The sequence below is a fragment of the Leguminivora glycinivorella genome, chromosome 26 (assembly GCF_023078275.1).
Source record: "Leguminivora glycinivorella isolate SPB_JAAS2020 chromosome 26, LegGlyc_1.1, whole genome shotgun sequence".
Taxonomy (NCBI): domain Eukaryota; kingdom Metazoa; phylum Arthropoda; class Insecta; order Lepidoptera; family Tortricidae; genus Leguminivora; species Leguminivora glycinivorella.
The window spans coordinates 5163696-5181288 of record NC_062996.1 but is presented as its reverse complement, the minus strand read 5'-3'; the positions used below and the strand labels follow the sequence as shown (position 1 = coordinate 5181288).

Genomic DNA, 17593 nt, shown 5'->3' with positions numbered 1-17593 from the left:
GGAGCGACGAATTGACGTGATCTTTTAAGTAGAGATATTTGAAGGGATAGAGAGTGACATAGGCTATTTTTGTCTCTTTCTAACGCGAGCGAAGCCGCGGGTAAAAGCTAGTAGGTACATAATACTTTCCGCTCTGCTACAGTTTAATCTTGGCACGTCACGAGCGGCCGACAGGTAACAAACTAGCGCGATACATCAAAACGGAGCCATTTTTCCTAAACGGCAGTTCATTTTTCAAATAACATTGTCGGGCTTTTGTATACAGGGATGCAGGTAACGTAGATACACAGGGTGGGTCACAGGGTTGCCGAGCGTTTCTTTTTTTTTTCACTTTTACGGTATGTGATATTTTTGATACAATTTTTTAAATCGTCATAGGTATTCTTACATTCTTCATTATCCATACATTTTGTATGGTAACAAAAGAGGAAAGTAACAAAGATGTAAATAACTTCTTGTCTCATATTGGGACAGAAAATGCTAGTGAATCTGAGTACAATTGACCTAAAATTCGCGAAAAATATCAAAATAAAAAAAGAAAAGCTGTGCCCTCTAACCGTTAGATATAGATTTATTTATTTTGTAATACAATTTACATCATAAAATTGCAGAAGTCAAGCAAATTTTGTAAAAAAAAGACGAAAGTTGAAAAATGTTGGGGCGAAGACTTACCGTCCATAGAAAATACATATTTGAATTTCGCGTTTTTTTAAAACTGACTTCCAAAACTCAAAAGGAGCGGGTTTATCAATTCGTCTGGATTGTTCAAATTGTTTTAATGTTTGTTACCCCACTTTTTTTGTAACATGGGTATTTTTTACGCGATTCATACTCAGAATCGAGAGCTCATTCGACCCTGATAAGAGAAAAAAAATGTCCCAAGATTTCCATACATTTTTTCGAACCTTCCATTCCGTTACCGCCATACAAAATGTATGAAAAAGTGGTAACGGAATGGGAAAAAACCTTGGGACACTTTTTTTCTGCTATTAGGATTGAAAGAGCTCGCGAGCACACAAAAATTTGTAAATCGAAAAAGTGGGGTGGACAACTTTGATTCTGAGTGGAAAACACATAAAAATTTCTAAATCTAAAGAAAAAGTGGGGTGGACAACTTTGAAAAAAATGGCCCATCTCCCTCGTTTCTGGACCGATTGGTCGTGTTTTAATTTATTCGCCACTCGTTTTGAACTTCCTCTTTTCCGCACTAGTATCGTAATGTACCTACTATTCTTAAACGACGTGAGAACCGCGATGATACCCTCTATTGTTTGTATGGCTTTTGTATTGTATGAAACAAAACACAGGGTCTGATACTGACACGTACTTAGACCATTTTTTGTTCTGACAAAATATACAAAACAAAACAAATTTTCTGAGCAATTTATTCTCTAACGAAAAATCCTTGCCTTCATCAAAAAGCTGCAAAATTGTCAACCTATAAAATTGTAAGTAGGTCATTACCCCTTGGACGCCATTTTGTTTAACATTGCATTCATTAAATAAATCCGCAACACGACAGCAAGTGATTGATGGCACCCAAATATTCATTGCTGTAATTATTTTAAATTAGGTTAGACAGACTGAGTGGGCGTTACAGACATATTTCAACAAGTATGTGTATGAAATTATTTATAATAATATTCTGTCAGTTCGATCTGAGAATTCTGTCAGTTTTAACTGACAGGTGGCATACAAGTCTTTTTAAGATTTTGAATTTTCAAGACTGTCTGTGGCGTGCCTTAGACAACGCCCCGTACCATAAAAAGTACCTACTCAAGTAATTATGTTATGACTAGCTTTTGCCCGCGGCTTCGCTCGCGTTAGAAAAAGACAAAAAGTAGCCTATGTCACTCTCCATCCCTTCAACTATCTCCACTTAAAAACATCACGTCAATTCGTAGCTCCGTTTTGCCGTGAAAGACGGACAAACAAACAGACACACACACTTTCCCATTTATAATATTAGTATGGATGATCGAAGCACTACTTTAAAACGCCAGCCAAAAACTTGCGCGAGCTTTTTCGCAGAGCCAAAAACTTGCGATTTTTTTTTTATTTGATGACTTTTCGACCGGTAATCTTTCCTTCAAACGACATTTAATACTTTCAAAGCGAGAGAAAAGAAGCAAAAATAACTCGGGTGACACTCTAAACACGGAACAACCCTCAAGCAACAAGCGAGACTCATTTGCGAAAAGAACTCTTAAAATTTCCTAGTTATAAATACAACTTGCATAACATTCGGACTTTCTTTGCCGCCAATTGTCAAGATGACACGCTCCTATTTTTGGCGCCAACGGTCGACGACTCTCTCACCTACTGACCTTTTAGTTCAAGCAGCAACACGAGAATATACCTGTCGCGTTCTAACGCGCGGTTTAAACATATACAGGTCTCTTTCTAATTCATTAGCCTAGTAGCTTTTATGACTTGTTATTTCGAGATTGTTTCATCGTTCAAATTAGCTGTTTTATTTCGGCATAAACACTGTTGTGTGAAATGGTGGAATTGCAGCTAGGAATTATTTCAATAAAGTTTTTTGTACGTTTTTGTACGCTTGCAATTTGCTTGATTGAATATTCATACAGAGTCGACAGTTGAACTCTTTTATCGCAATGACGTCTGAATATAAAACTAGTTACTTTAGTAGCCTCGTGGAACATTTCGCGAATATTTTTTCATGGACGTCCAAAGCTTTAGCAATCACTTTAAAGAGGACTTAAAAATGTATGAATATTATATATGCAGCTCTTTCTGATTTCAAATATACACGGTATTAGAGAACGCAATACTGTTAAGTAGTTAAGTGCTTTTCTATAGAAAACCCTAATTTAATAATCTCCTTTGTACAACTAAGGAACAAATCAAATTATTTTATTGAATATTTATTGATTTGTTCTTTTTTCAAGTAGTCGCACTACTATATATAAATTATAAATTGAAATAGATATCATACACGAAAGAAATAAAAACGACAAGGCCCACCTACTTACGCGGCTAACGTCTTTACCACTAGCCCACCCGCCCACCGTGGTACCCGACGAAATTTCTCTAGCCTTGGCCTTTGTAAATAATACGTATGGTAAACCCTTCAAGGAAAACGCATAATTTTATTGCAACACGTAATAGTAGATTACCTACCTCGGCTCCGCCTCAGACAACAATTACATGTGACCAGCCAGTTATAATATTTAGCATTATTTATGTATGTATATGTAGATATAACTAGTTAGGCAAATTTAGGCAGCGTCCCCACTTAGGCGTCGCGTGTCTCGCGACTCTCGCGGCGCGCAACGGACGTCTCCGCCACGCCGCCTGAATATAATTCAAAAAACGTCTCCTCAGTACATTTTGTACAGGAAGGACGCGTGCCCCCAGGCGACGTGGCGGCGGCGTCCGTTGATGCGTATGAGTGTAGATGGTAGCTTAGGTGCACCAACACGATCTCTCGGTTTAGCTTATGATTGACTGGTAGATGGCTAAACATAAAAGCTAGCTAATGTCTAAAATAGGCCCTTGAGGCATTGTACCAAGGATACTGGCGACATTTCCTCGCTGCATCGCAATGCTGATACGTTGTGCGAGGAAGTCGCCATTTCCTCGCTGTATTTGATATGGTCACCAGTTACCAGTTACCCCGACCAGACGCTTCGCGATTTCTGTGAACAGCTTGTTCGCACTGGGACTCCATGGACCTAGAGTTTCTACGCCCAAAGGTACAAAGAAGTATATTCTTTGCCGAGACTTTTGTAAAGGATCCTAGTCCACCTTTTAATGATTTTTAAAATTACCCCTTTTTAGCCCTTATTTAAATCGACGTAAATAAATTACCAGTCCACTCGTCATCACGCAAAATTAGGGCAAGCAAAGCCAATTTAAATCAATAATACTTTCTAACACAGAATGATGTAAAACCAACTGAAATTCACATGTACATGTCTTTTAAAAAACGTGTCGGTTGCAAGGCTTCTGAGCCAATTATAGCTTGACATGATAAACCATGTAAATACGGGATTTTTACATGGATTTTATATATTGTTGGTCGAGTTATGAAGAAATCCTGTTAGTCATAAATACGTATTACCTATTCGTATAGGATATTCTTACACAGATTGACTGAGTCCCATGGTAAGCTCAAGAAAGGTTGTGTCGTGGGATCTTAGACAACTACACCTATAATAATTGTGTCGCTTAACTTCAAAACTGGGTAAATCCATTCTGCTATAAGGTGGATTATCTTTCAGATCATATTACATTTTTTATATATTCAATCTTAAAGCAGAATGAATTTACCCAGGTTTGAAGTTAAGCGACACAATTATGATCTACTTAAAAAATGTATATATAAGAATGTCTGGAAATTTTTAACAGGCAATACGTAGGTAGATAGAGCATTATTTTATCAAATACGAGGTTTTTTATTTATTTATCTGCAATAGTTTAACGGGTACAGTACATAAAGGGTCATCTAAGACATTTACCAATTTACATAAGATTGAGACATAAAATGAGACAATAAATTGGTTGTTTCATAATCTTGGTTGTAAACATTTTTTAAGGGCGATTTCTTTTGCGCGTTGGCTCGAAGCTTAGCGTTTGAGTGATTTTTCTGTTTATGAAATACTTAAATAGCGTTTAAATTAAAACTATAAACGGTCAAGCAAATCTTGTCACTAAAAAATTGTGCGAAATTAAATTTTTTATGGGAAGTTGAACCGGCGAGGGTTTCTTTTCACATTCAATTTTTTTACGTATTATGGATCGATCAATTTTTTCGATGATTATTCGAAGGTAAAGGTTTAAGGCACGCCACAGACAGTCTGAAAAATTCATAATCTTAAAAAAGATTTGTATGCAACCTGACAGATCTGTCAGTTTAAACTGACAGGTTGCATACAAATCTTTTTTAAGATATGAATTTTTCAGACTGTCTGTGGCGTGCCTAAGAAGGCACGCATGGCTGGTGAGACCTACAATTTTCAGATTTGCGGCCTTTTTTAGTGACGATATTTGCTTGACCGTCTATCTATGAGCTGAATGATTTCAGGCATTCTTGTTAGTAGCCAGTCTAAAAATGCAGTCTCAATCACAACGTTTGACGGCTCATTTGAATCCAATTACTAGTCTGTAAACATCGTAGCGACATGAATACATCAGGGTTTACTACTTGTTTGCTTTACTCGTAATTGAGTTTTCTTGACGCATAAATAATCTGTACATGAGGTTGTTTCCTAACTTAAACGTTTTTGGGCGTTTTCCAAATTAAATCCCGAATATCGAATTCACCAGATCTGGACGTGTTTGAGCTCATTCTTCTCAGAATCACGAGCTGATTCGATCCCGACGATAAAAAAATGTGTCCTAATTTTTTTTCCTTTTACGTCACGATTTTAGTATTCAATGAACTTGCGTGACGTATTGAAAACTCGAATTTTGTATGGAAAATTAGGGACACATTTTTTTATTTTCGGGATCGAATCAGCTCGTGATTCTGAGAAGAATGAGCCCAAACACGTCCAGATCTGGTGAGATTCGATATTCGGGATTTCATTTGGAAAACGCCCTTTTAACACATATAGACGTCTAAGTCTTTCGTATGAGTTGGTATGAGCTTGACCTAGTGTCCACAAACTGCTTAAGAATAGGCTACTTTCTTTCTAGTCAAATCAGCTTCTTTTTAAGAACTGTCAAAACGAATTTGAACGATTTGCTAACATGTAATATATACCTACCTCAGCAGTTCTCAAAAAGTTTGTACATAGCCACGTCAGCAAATTTTAATTGATTTTATTTTGTTACCAACATTTATAAAGTCGACTTTCGTAAGATATATACAGGATAATAAAATTGTTATAATTAAGAAAATATAGATACTAGATAAAACTTACTAAAATTTCAATTCATGAAATCAATCTTGGTAACAAAAAGGAATAAAAGCAAATTTAACTTTTTCCTAAATTTTTGTACAAAATTCTCGAGAACTTCTGACCTACGAAATCGAGTTGAGTGCAGCGACAGCAAGGTTGAATCTCGCATACGGGATTTTGTCACTAAAATACCGGTTGAAAACGGTGACTTGCTTATTATTTTCAGTGACAATTTTCTGAATTCGAACGCGTGAGACTCAAAAATCGGCCCGCTGATTCGCTTTTTGTATGTCCGGATGTTCCCCTGTTCCCCTGTAGAAGTCGCAAGTCTCAACCGATTGTGGTGAAATTTTGTGACCTAATTCAATGTTTTTTTTATCACACAGAGCCTCTAGTTAATATCGGTGCTTAATTTCTTTAGTAATAAAGTTGCAAAACTTTACAGTAAGTTTAAAATGTCAGTGTAACATGTTAACATATTCGACATTGCCATGAGTGATACCGATGTTTTACGGTAACCGGAAGGTTCTTAATCAAAAGGTATGTCGACATTGCCATGAGTAGCACGCGATGTTTTACGGTACTACAGCTTATGTGGCGTTCTTAATCAAAAGGAACAACAGTGTCGCTTATTTAACAGGTTATTGGTATAAAGTTACGAGAAAATTTCGTCCAATATAGGTACGTTTTTTTGCGTTGTAGTTACTTGAACACATCACATATTTTAAAATATAAATAATACGTGTACTGGCACCCACTGACTACTCATTCTCGTGAGAGTAACGCGGCCTGTCAGTTTGTTAATTACTTTTCTTCACACTTGCGCACTAAATGTACTATTGAACGCAGGCAGTTATGCAAATTTTAGTACCGTATTTAACTCGGGCCGTTAGAATATTGCAAATTCGAGTCTTTAATCGTTCCGGCAAGCCGTCGCGATTTAACTTACTCTTGTTACAATATTCAACTTTATCTCCACGTAGCACAATGTAGACCATCAACCGCAGTTATACGTCAGCGTCACGCTCACGCAGAAGAAGTCTATGGAAATTCCGATCCAAAAAAATGTTGCGAACGCTAAATTCGACTGACCCATAGAAGTACAGTCAACCAATTGGAACCCTAGGCCACTGTAGAACTATGTCACATGTGACATTAGAAATCAGATTGTAAGAAATCTCTTACTGCTTGTCACTTTGACATGGTTGTAGAGTGGCCTAGGAGTGGTTCCAATTGGTTGACTGTACAAAGTGACAGTGCTGGACAACTGACAGGTCGGTGCTGTCCGCCGAACTCACCTTCAGCACTTCAGTTGACGTTGAACCCGTAAGAATTAGGTAAACTGTTGCGTTAGCCCCTCCATACAAAACTTCGAAGAAAATTGTACGAATTTTGTACTATTCGAGTACCAATAGTAGTTAGTACCTTGGATGGCGTGTGAACTCGATAAATAACCCCATGTTTGAGCACTAATGAGGTCTATCAGGTCACGGGCAATGATTCTTCGATTCCGACGGAGTTATGATTTAGTAATTACCGTACGTCGCAACTCGCAGTGAAAGGGTTAAAACTTTTTAATTTAATTTGGACTAACGAGCTTTTACCAAGCAGTTATAACTTTTTTTTATAAAAAATGATGCGTATACTCTGTCAAACAAGTATGTCAGTAAATAAGAACAAAGAAAACTATAGGTATCCTTTTCTCTAGCACTGACATACTTGTTTGACAGAGTTTAGTAAATACAACTTACATGGTTTTAAAATTAAGTAATAGCCAAAACTACACACATCATAGAAATAAGAAATAAGAAAAAATAGCAAAATTGCATTTTATCATACAAATTTTAACTTGATGTCTTGAGCTGGCTGGTATAATTTACTAAATGATGATTTTGAATCATAAATATTGATTACTTAGATTGGTAGATTTGATTTAGTTTGATGTTTTATAGTCAGTATTTTGTTCGTGTTGGTGTGGTGAAAAAAATTGTGTTTCACTCGGTGGCAAAGTTTGTTTAACCTTCGTGCCTTGAAACCCTCGCAAAGCTCAAGATTCCACTTTTTGAACCACTCGCTACGCTCGCGGTTCAATATTGGAATCTTTCGCTTATTCGGGTATCAATATTGGCACGTGCGGTTAAACAACTACTTTGCCCCCTTGTAAAACAAATAACTATTTTTTTCTATTCGCAACCCTAGTCATCCCTATTTATTATACATGCATTAAAATGTGTTTCTCATTCTTCCACAGGAATGTCCGGAAGGCGTGGTACACGAAGACTCCTTCAAAGATATTTACGCCAAGTTTTTCCCTCACGGCAGTAAGTAAACCAACACTGTTACTTTATAAGTGTACTAGCTTTTGCCCGCGGCTTCGCTCGCGTTAGAAAGAGACAAAAAGTAGCCTAGATGTCACTATCCATCCCTTCAACTATCTCCGCTAAAAAAATCACATCAATTCGTCGCTCCGTTTTGCCACATCTCGGACACTGGCGATCAAATATATGAAAGAGGCGCCTTCCTAGCACACATTCTAAGCTCGTGTAGGTGAATGTGTACCATGCTTGTATGAGTGAGATATGACAGGTCGACTGTTCGCGTTTTTGACAGGCGGTAACTGTGAGGTAACCGAGAGGGGGTGGGCAGCACTTTCAGCGGGGAGCGGGAGTGGCCATACTGTACGATCTTTATTATACTCTCTTTACAACAAACAGACACACACATTTTGCCATTTATAATATTATAGTATAGTATGGATAAGGCCTGAGTGGCCGCTCGGAGCGGAGAGTTCGGCGGGGCGTACGTGCATGCACGTCGCAGCTTCGCTGCGCGCCTAATATGTGCGTGCACTAAGGCTTTACACTAAAAATTACTAAGGTAAAATACCCCATAATGGACGGTGATGCCATTATGGACAAAAAAACACAAATCCTTAAAAATAAGTATCTAAAATAAGTTTCTAAAAACTAACGGCTATGTACCATAAACTAGAGTTATAGTGCTGTTTCATTTTGAAGTTTCAATTGATTCGGCTATTTCTGAAGGATTTGACAAGATAAAATTCACCAGTTTACTAAAAAAAATATCAAGATGAATTCTTAGTAATGTTGCTAAGAGAGTTGAGTTCATGTATAAAATAATAAAAAAAATAACGCACGGTGTAATCTTGAATGCGTTTTACTTACTGCATTAAGCATGAGATAAGGTATAAAACATACTAGTTTGTTGCTCCAAAGATATAAAGAAATGACGTTATTTTACGAGTGTCCATTACTGGACCCGAAAAACTGCGTACCTCCTATGATGGACAAGGAACAATTTACAAAACCAAAATTTACAAGAAACAATCCTATGTTAAAATAACCCAAACTAATTGTATTTATGGTGTATAAAATTGACTCATTGCGTATCAGTTGGCTTTAAAAGTAAAATTTTAAACTTATTTCACTGTCCATAATGGGGGATCCATTACTGGAGAACTGCCGTCCATAATTGGAGAAAAAACACCTAGTTTTAATTTGTTAACTATGAAGAAACCAATAGGAGTATCTATTCTGCAATACGCTTGAAATGTAAAAGAAGGATAGGACATCCAAGATTTAACACGCTTAGCCGTAGAATTTTTACATTTATCAGTGAAATATCAAAAACAGGCGAATTTTTTTCTTAAACTGTCCATGATTGGGTACGTCACCTTATTTGTTTTAAAATTGGTTTTGAGACGACCTTGATTATTTCATGCGTTTTGGTCATGTTTTGGTAAAACCGCCGACATTCGGTAAAGACGGGCGCCTCGCTTAATCCTTAAATGCCTGACCATGACAAAGATTTATTCAAATTTCAATTTTGACATGCTGTCAATAGAGTCAAAAATACATGATGCATATATACATCATTATGCATTTAAGTGTTAAGTTATGAAAAGTCGTTTTCATTAGATTTTCCCGTCTCGTACCTACCTACAATAAAACACTAACCATAACCACATCATCTAGAAAATTAAATTGTGTAGTCTGGCACGCCTGTGGACCAGATTCTCATTTACGGCTCAGCCACGACATTGGTCTAAGCGCGACAGCGGTGAGCGGCGGCCATACATTGGAGCGAGACACAGCGATGGGACTTTTCATTCGCATGTATGGCTGCCGCTCACCGCTGCCGCGCTTAGACCAATGTCGTGGCTGGGCCGTTACAGCTTGGCTTAAAAGAGAAAAAATTAAAAAGTGGCAACGTCGTCGTGTCGTCCCCTTCTTATATGTGTGAGAAAACGAGAGGACATTACGATGTTGCCACTTTTTAATTTCTGCTCTTTTTTGCAGGCTGTAATGGCACAATTTCATTAGTCGATAGCGCCCGCTTGCGGGGTGCGAGAGATTTCTGGAACGCGTGCCACAGGGCCCGCATTCGGGAAAACGTTTTCATTGATCGATAGTGTCCGCGCATTCGGTTATCCTACTGACAAGTTGAGAATCTTTCAGAATATTTTGCCTGTGATATTTATAAATAAATATTATAGGACATTCTTACACAGATTGACTGAGGCCCACGGTAAGCTCAAGAAGGTTTGTGTTGTGGGTACTCAGACAACGATATATATAATCATACATATAATCACGCTTGTATCCCATAAAGGGGTAAACAGAGCACATGAACTGCTAAGTTTCAGTGCCACTCTTGGCAAAAAGGGGTTGAAAGAAATCCAAATTGCGACATTGCAGTGACAGGTTGCCAGCCTCTCGCCTACGCTACAATTTAACCCATATCCCACAGTCGATGACATCCACGGGAAGAAAGGGAGTGGTGAAATTCTTAACCCGTCACCAAACGGGGGGGATATTTATGATAATATTGATATTATGTGAAAGATCATAATTATTATTATTGTTACAGATTCAGCTCTATACGCCCACTACGTGTTCAAAGCCTTCGACGTCAACTGCAGTGGCGCCATCAGTTTTAGGGTAAGTCATAATTTCTAATTCTGACGACCGGTCTGGCCTAGCGCGTAGTGACCCTGCCTGCTTAGCCGCGGTCCTGGGTTCGAATCCCGGTAAGGGCATTTATTTGTGTGATGAGCGCAGATATTTGTTCCTGAGTCATGGATATTTTCTATGTATATAAGTATGTATTTATCTATTTAAGTAAGTATATCGTCGCCTAGCACCCATAGTACAAGCTTTGCTTAGTTTGGGGCTAGGTTGATCTATGTAAGGTGTCCCCCATCAATATTTATTTATCTATTTATTTATATAAGTGTATACTGAGTGGACGCTCGTAGCGGAGCGTTTTGACAACGTTTCAAAATTTTCAATGTCCCTAAATCGAAAACCATTTCGAGATACGCCTGTAGATCACATAAATATTTTTTTAATTTTTTTTCTGTATTTTTAGTAAAAATATTTAAAAATAGTTTAAAGGGGAAGTGACTTCACATAGCTGATTAAGAGCTGCCACTATAACCAAAACATCTTCCAGTTCGTAGCAAAGATATTAAAAATTTCATGGCTTAGTTCATGGTTCGTAGTCATTCACTATTGGTCGACAGTGACACTTGACGGCTCAGCCACGACATTGATCTAAGTGGCTGACATAACCGATCTTGTTAGTTAGGTCATACATTGGAGCGAGACACAGCGATGGGACTTTTCATTCGCACGTGTGGCTACCGCTCACCGCTGTCGCGCTTAGACCAATGTCGTGGCCGAGCTTAAACAAAGGATACTATAGACTAGACAGCCAAATAATAATACCACTACCGAACGAGATGGTCACATACAAATTATAATAAGAGTGACAGCCGCCGTTGCCACAAACGAGTTTGTGGCAAACAATAAGGACGTGACTTGTCAAGCTTATTATCCGCCCAAATTACGTAGGTTGTTTATGGTAAACTGTCAGCCATTTTTAAAGTGATTCTTAAATTCGCTCCATTATTCTATATCTGTCCCTTACGGGTGTACGCTTGCGTCAAGTCTATAGTATCCTTCGTCTGAGTGGCCGAGCCTTGCACTTTAAAAGTTCAACAAGCTACGGTCGTAGCGCTACGACGTAGACGAAAAAAACTAAATCTTTGGTTCATCCTTCCCGCCCGTTCCACAGACAGACACACACACAGACAGAGGTAAAGACAGACAGACAGATTGCTGATTCGTTAAAGACAGACAGACAGAATTGTAATTATAAACACAACGATTGCTTATTCGTTAAATGTAATATACACTGCCTTTTTATTGAATTCCGTTAACTTTAAGGGAAGGTTCCTTAGGTGAATTACAATAAATGTCTCTAAGAAACTAGTGTTTTAACTCTTGCTGTTATCGAGTTATTCAAAAAAATTATTTAATGGCTCAATTAATGTAGTCCGGCCTTATAACTCCTTAGTATTATTTATTATGATATGTGACGTCAATTACTTGACACTAACTTTAATGCTATTCTTAAGGGTCTCTCACACCGATTAATTCATTTATGATGTACTAGCTTTTGCCCGCGGCTTTGCTCGCGTTAGAAAGAGACAAAAAGTAGCCTATGTCACTCTCCATCCCTTCAACTATCTTCACTTAAAAAATTACGTCAATTCGTCGCTCTGTTTTGCCGTAAAGACGGACAAACAAACAGACGCATACACTTTCCCATTTATAATATTAGTATGGATGAAAACGATGAAATAACAAAAAGCGACGTGTGGAATTTAACGGGAAACAAAAAAAAAACACGGGTATACTGTGAAGAAAACTTTGTATTCTACATTTAAAAGTCTAAATTTCTATTCCATTCTATTTCTGTTTCCGAAATCGTCATTAAGTAACCAAAACCACTAAATTTACCCCCTTCCCTGTTCGTAAGTTGCAGTCCGGGAAGAATAACGGGCGCAGTTCATTATTCCGGCTTTATTTCAGTTTAATCGATAATAGGTCAGTAATAAACCTGTCTCGAGTCTACATTTAGCTGCAACTCGTGTAATTTCAATGTAATTCAAGTTTCAGCTCTTTGTCTCCTGCCGGTCACTTATTAAGAATATTGCTAGGATAATTTGTATCTTCTGAAATTAAGGATTGAATTTATATTTTTAGAAAAATGTGTGAAATTCTGTAGATTATTTTAGTTTATCATCTAGGTATCTATATATCGGATCGTGGGCGTTGTCACCAGAACCGTTGTCAGGACCTTCAGTAGTTGTTTATGACAGCTTTCAATGAAATACCACGTTCATATCACATATTTACTGCACAAAACTCATTAAGTGCACATTATACACTGTGTTTTTTTTTGTTTTCCGTTAAAATCGACACGTAGCTAGGTTCATTATCAGGAACCTAAAGGCAAAAAAAATTTATCATTTTCATACATAATATAAATTTATTAGTGTGAGAGACCCTTAAGAAATAACATTCAAGTTAGTGTCCAGTGATTGACGATGACGGCAAACGTCAAAACAAATAACATTAGGAATAGGTAAAGGCTGTCAGCACACGTATTCAGTAATTCTCTTTATTTTTTTAATAACTCAATAATCGTAAGAGTTAAGACGCTAGTTTCATAGAGAAATTAATTGTATTTGATCTAAAGAACCTTTCTTTAAAGTTAACGGAATTCAATAAAAACAGGGTGTAGAATACATTCCGCCTGTTATTTCGAGCAAACCACCGGATTAGGCTGATGAATCTCCAACAACGCCAGCACTCCTCAACCATTTCCCCTTTTTTTAATTTCTTATGTTCATGTAAGATGCTTATTCAATAAACAATAAAAAAAGACTAACAAGAATTGCTCGTTGAAAGACGCAATTTCAAATAAGATTTTTTTTTTAACCATAAACATAGAGGACCTTTTTCTTAAAGTCGCCAATCTAATTTCAATGCATGAACCTCTCAATCAAGAACTAGCCCGCTGGCACTGTTCCTAGATACTTTGTAACGGTATCTTTGCACGCACTCCCCGCGGTTAAGTTCGAGTTGAAACGGTGCCAGATCGGATATAATGACAGGAAGATGACAGGTTTCACTCCGATTTGGGGTCACGGTGTATAAAGTAGAATTTGGTAGAATCTAAAGGTGAAACTATCTGGGCAAAAGGAGTCAGGTGGGGTGAGATAAGACTATTTTTAACCCCCGCCCCCGACGCAAAAACGACGGGGTGTTATAAAGTTTGACGTGTCTGTATGTCTGTCTGTGTGTGGCATTGTAGCTCCCGAACGGATGAACCGATTTAGATTGTGTTTTTTTTTGTTTCAAAGCTGAGGAGTGTTTTTACTTCTTAGCCGTGTTTCATGAAAATCGGTCCACTATGTCGCGGTCGGGGTATCAAAATTTTAATTTTGTGGTTAGGTTATCATATTTATCACTTTCGCTACCAAGAACCCGACTGTCGGGTACACCGCTCGTAGAAGCGTAGCCGATTACATGGGTTTCCCTTAGCTCAGTCGTATGTCTAATGCGAAAGATGTCGGTGTCAGCGCCGCGTAGAGCCCGGTTTCGAAAGTGTTGTATGGCATAATATTATAAGAATTGAGAATGTTGAGATGGATGTGTGAAGTGACCTAAATGGATCTGATCAGGAAATTCAGGGATTAGTGTATTACGGATATGAGTTAAATTGTGGCGTAGGCGAGAGGCTGGCAACTTGTCACTGCAATGTCACAATTTGGATTTCTTTCAACCCCTTTTTGCCAAGAGTGGCATTGAAACTTATTCATGTGCTCTGCCTACCCCTTTATGGGATACAGGCGAGATTACATGTATGTATGTAGTATATTAGAGGAAGTTTGAAAATGGATCTAAGTATAACGGAAAAGATGAGGAGGCAGGTTGGCGTGAGGAGGGATGAATCTCACATAGGCAAAAGAATGTTATATAGAGATGAATATTGATGGATGGAGAGGGAAAGGTAGGTAGACCCAAACAGCGATGGATGGATTGTGTGAAAGACGATATGAGAATGGAAGAAATGAGTGTTGAGATGATGAAAGATAGAGGAGAAGGGAAGAAGAAAACAAGTTGTACCGACCCCACATAGGGATAAGAAAAAGAAGGGCATGGCATAAATAAATTCACAGGTATGCAGTAGAAATACCTACTAAAACCGGCCAAGAGTGTGTCGGGCAACGCTCAGGGTAGGGTTCCGTAGTTTCCCGCATTTTTTTTTTCAGAAACTGTTTAACCTATCAAGTTCAAAATAATTTTCCTAGAAAGTTTTTAAAAAGTTCTACTTTTGTGATTTTTTTTCATATTTTTTAAACTTATGGTTCAAAAGTTAGAGAGGGAGGGGGGGCGCATTTTTTTTAACTTTTGGAGGGATTATTTCCGAAAATATTAACAATATCAAAAAATGATTTTCGTAAACCCCTATTCATTTTTAATACCTATCAAACAAATATATATCACACGTTAGAGTTGAAATGAAAAAAAAACAACCCCCACTTTACGTGGAGGAGGGAGGGGGTACCCTAATAAAACATTTTTTCCCACTTTTTATTTTTGCACTTTGTCGGCGTGATTTATATACATATTGGCACCAAATTTCTGCTTTCTAGTGCTAACTGTCACTGAGATTATCCGCGGACAGACGGTTAAGATTATGAATTGTTCAGACTGTTTGTGGCGTGCCTAAGGGTTCCTAGTTGACTACGGAACCCTAAAATGAGTACTTTAATGAAGGCAATAAATATGAAATTCCTATTAACAAGCTGCAAACTTGCAGCGACTAACAATTACCCGTTGTGCAGTCTCGCAGTTCGGCCGAGTTGGACGGCTTTTAACCATCTTTTAACTCAGTTTTAAACTAACTATTAACTGGCCTGGTTATTTATGGTACAGCACATCGACATGTTTGCTAGTTAAAGTTATTCGTTAGTAAAAAAAATAGCTAATATAGAGCTAGTAGACGATTTGTCAGTCCGAAGTTATAAGAAGAATAGTTATTTGTTATACAAGGGGGCAAAGTTGTATTTTAACGCCGAGTGTGGAATTGAAAAACGAGCAAGTGAACGGATTTTATAGTTGAACCACGAGCGAAGCGAGTGGTTCGAGAATAGAATCCTGAACTTGCGAGTTTTTTAACACACGAGAAGTAAAATACATTTGCACCCGAGTGTAACACAAAACTTTTCCCCTCACTATAGCGAGGAAACTACAAACTGCGTTTATCACTGCTTCCAGTAGTTCCACAGGTGGTAAATCATCTTTATTACTAGATTCACCTACTTTTATCAATTTTAAAGCAGTTAATTTGACTTTATTCAAGGTCAAATTACTTTACCCACTAGTGGATAAAATGCGTTTTTACCCGCTGGTATTAAAAGACAAAACACGTGTTTCCGAGCTAGTGAGGGGAAAACTATATTTTTTTTATTTGTAAAGCAGGCAGGCAGTTGTAGTAACTGATAATGCCTGTATCCAATCATCAACAGAGACTTCAGTGTTTTGTGTTATTTTATGTTGTTATAAATAAATTTCAGGACTGAACACTGAACTTGGCGCCCATTTAGATCTCACTTCTTTTGTTGTTGAAGTCAACAACCAAAGTATATCATAATATTGAACTTGGCTCTCATTTCACATTTATGTTTTTGATGGGATTTCTCATTCATGAAAGACTCTTTATATATAAAAGTAATTACTTTTTAAGTGAAGTTACGTAGGTATATGAATTGGAACATTTGGATTGAACGTTACATTACATCACCTACCCCGAAGTTTTATGAAGCCCCACATATAAACTTGAACAACGAAATAACCTTTCAAAATGTCAGGCTATGAGAACACCCTTTGAGACATTACGTAAATTCAGAACACCCTCTATCGTACCGATCAAAACAGCCACATATAACCTATATACGATTTATATTTATGTTTTCAAACCTGTTATTTTGCCTTAGCGTATCGCGCAACAAAGTTTTCCTGAATTTCAAAATACTTAATAGGTACTTATATACTTCATATGCTTAGTAGTAGCAAAGAGGATCGAGTATTATTATAGAGAGTTACTGTCAATGAAAAATGTGTAACCACAGTGCAAAGACTACCATCTCTCGACACAAGTTTAAAACTTTTGAACCTCAGTTTTGACAATTTGGCCCATAATGTTAGCTTGATATGTGTTAAAATATTTAAAATTGCAAACGGGACTTAATGGCGTATTTACTATGTTTTAAACACTATGTTTTAAACACTAACCTCCGACGTTTCAAGGACGGCATTGTCCCCGTTTAAGTCCCGTTTGCAATTTTAAATATGCGTAAAAATCGTGAAAGTTTGAATCAATGTGTTAAAATGTCAAATATTAATATTAGCGCCATCTAGCAGAGCGTTCCCCAAAGGTGTAACGCCATCTAGGTCACCTACACACAGGTACCTTTTTCTCTAGGGCTTTGAGGTACGTTTTTTTCTCAGACTTTATCCGTCTACAGGTCTATACGGAGTTACATAAGTCTTTGGTAGTAGCAATGTGTATGTATACAAATATGGGTTAACTTCCAATATATATCTAATTTACGATTTGCATGTGTGTGTACCTATGTATAGGTCATAAGCTATACGGTCATACTTGCTGAGTAAACCCAAAGAAATATAACTCCGTATAGATAGAGAGATAAATATAAGAAAAAACGTTCAAGAAAAATGTATGGTCGTCTAGATGGCGCTATTGGAGCTACACCTTAATATTTTACAATTTCAATACCTATTTATCAAGTGGACATTATCGGCCAAATTGTCAAAACGAGG

General features: G+C 37.5%; 1 protein-coding gene across 1 annotated transcript in view; it reads left to right on the top strand.

Annotated features, from left to right (window-relative positions):
* Positions 1–17593, top strand: part of LOC125240151 (Kv channel-interacting protein 1) — a 101082-nt gene that overhangs the window by 78810 nt on the left and 4679 nt on the right. Inside the window, exons 3-4 of the mRNA XM_048147998.1 lie at positions 8122–8191; positions 10761–10831. Coding sequence (XP_048003955.1) covers positions 8122–8191; positions 10761–10831 — 141 coding nt within the window. The remainder of the gene's footprint in view (positions 1–8121; positions 8192–10760; positions 10832–17593) is intronic.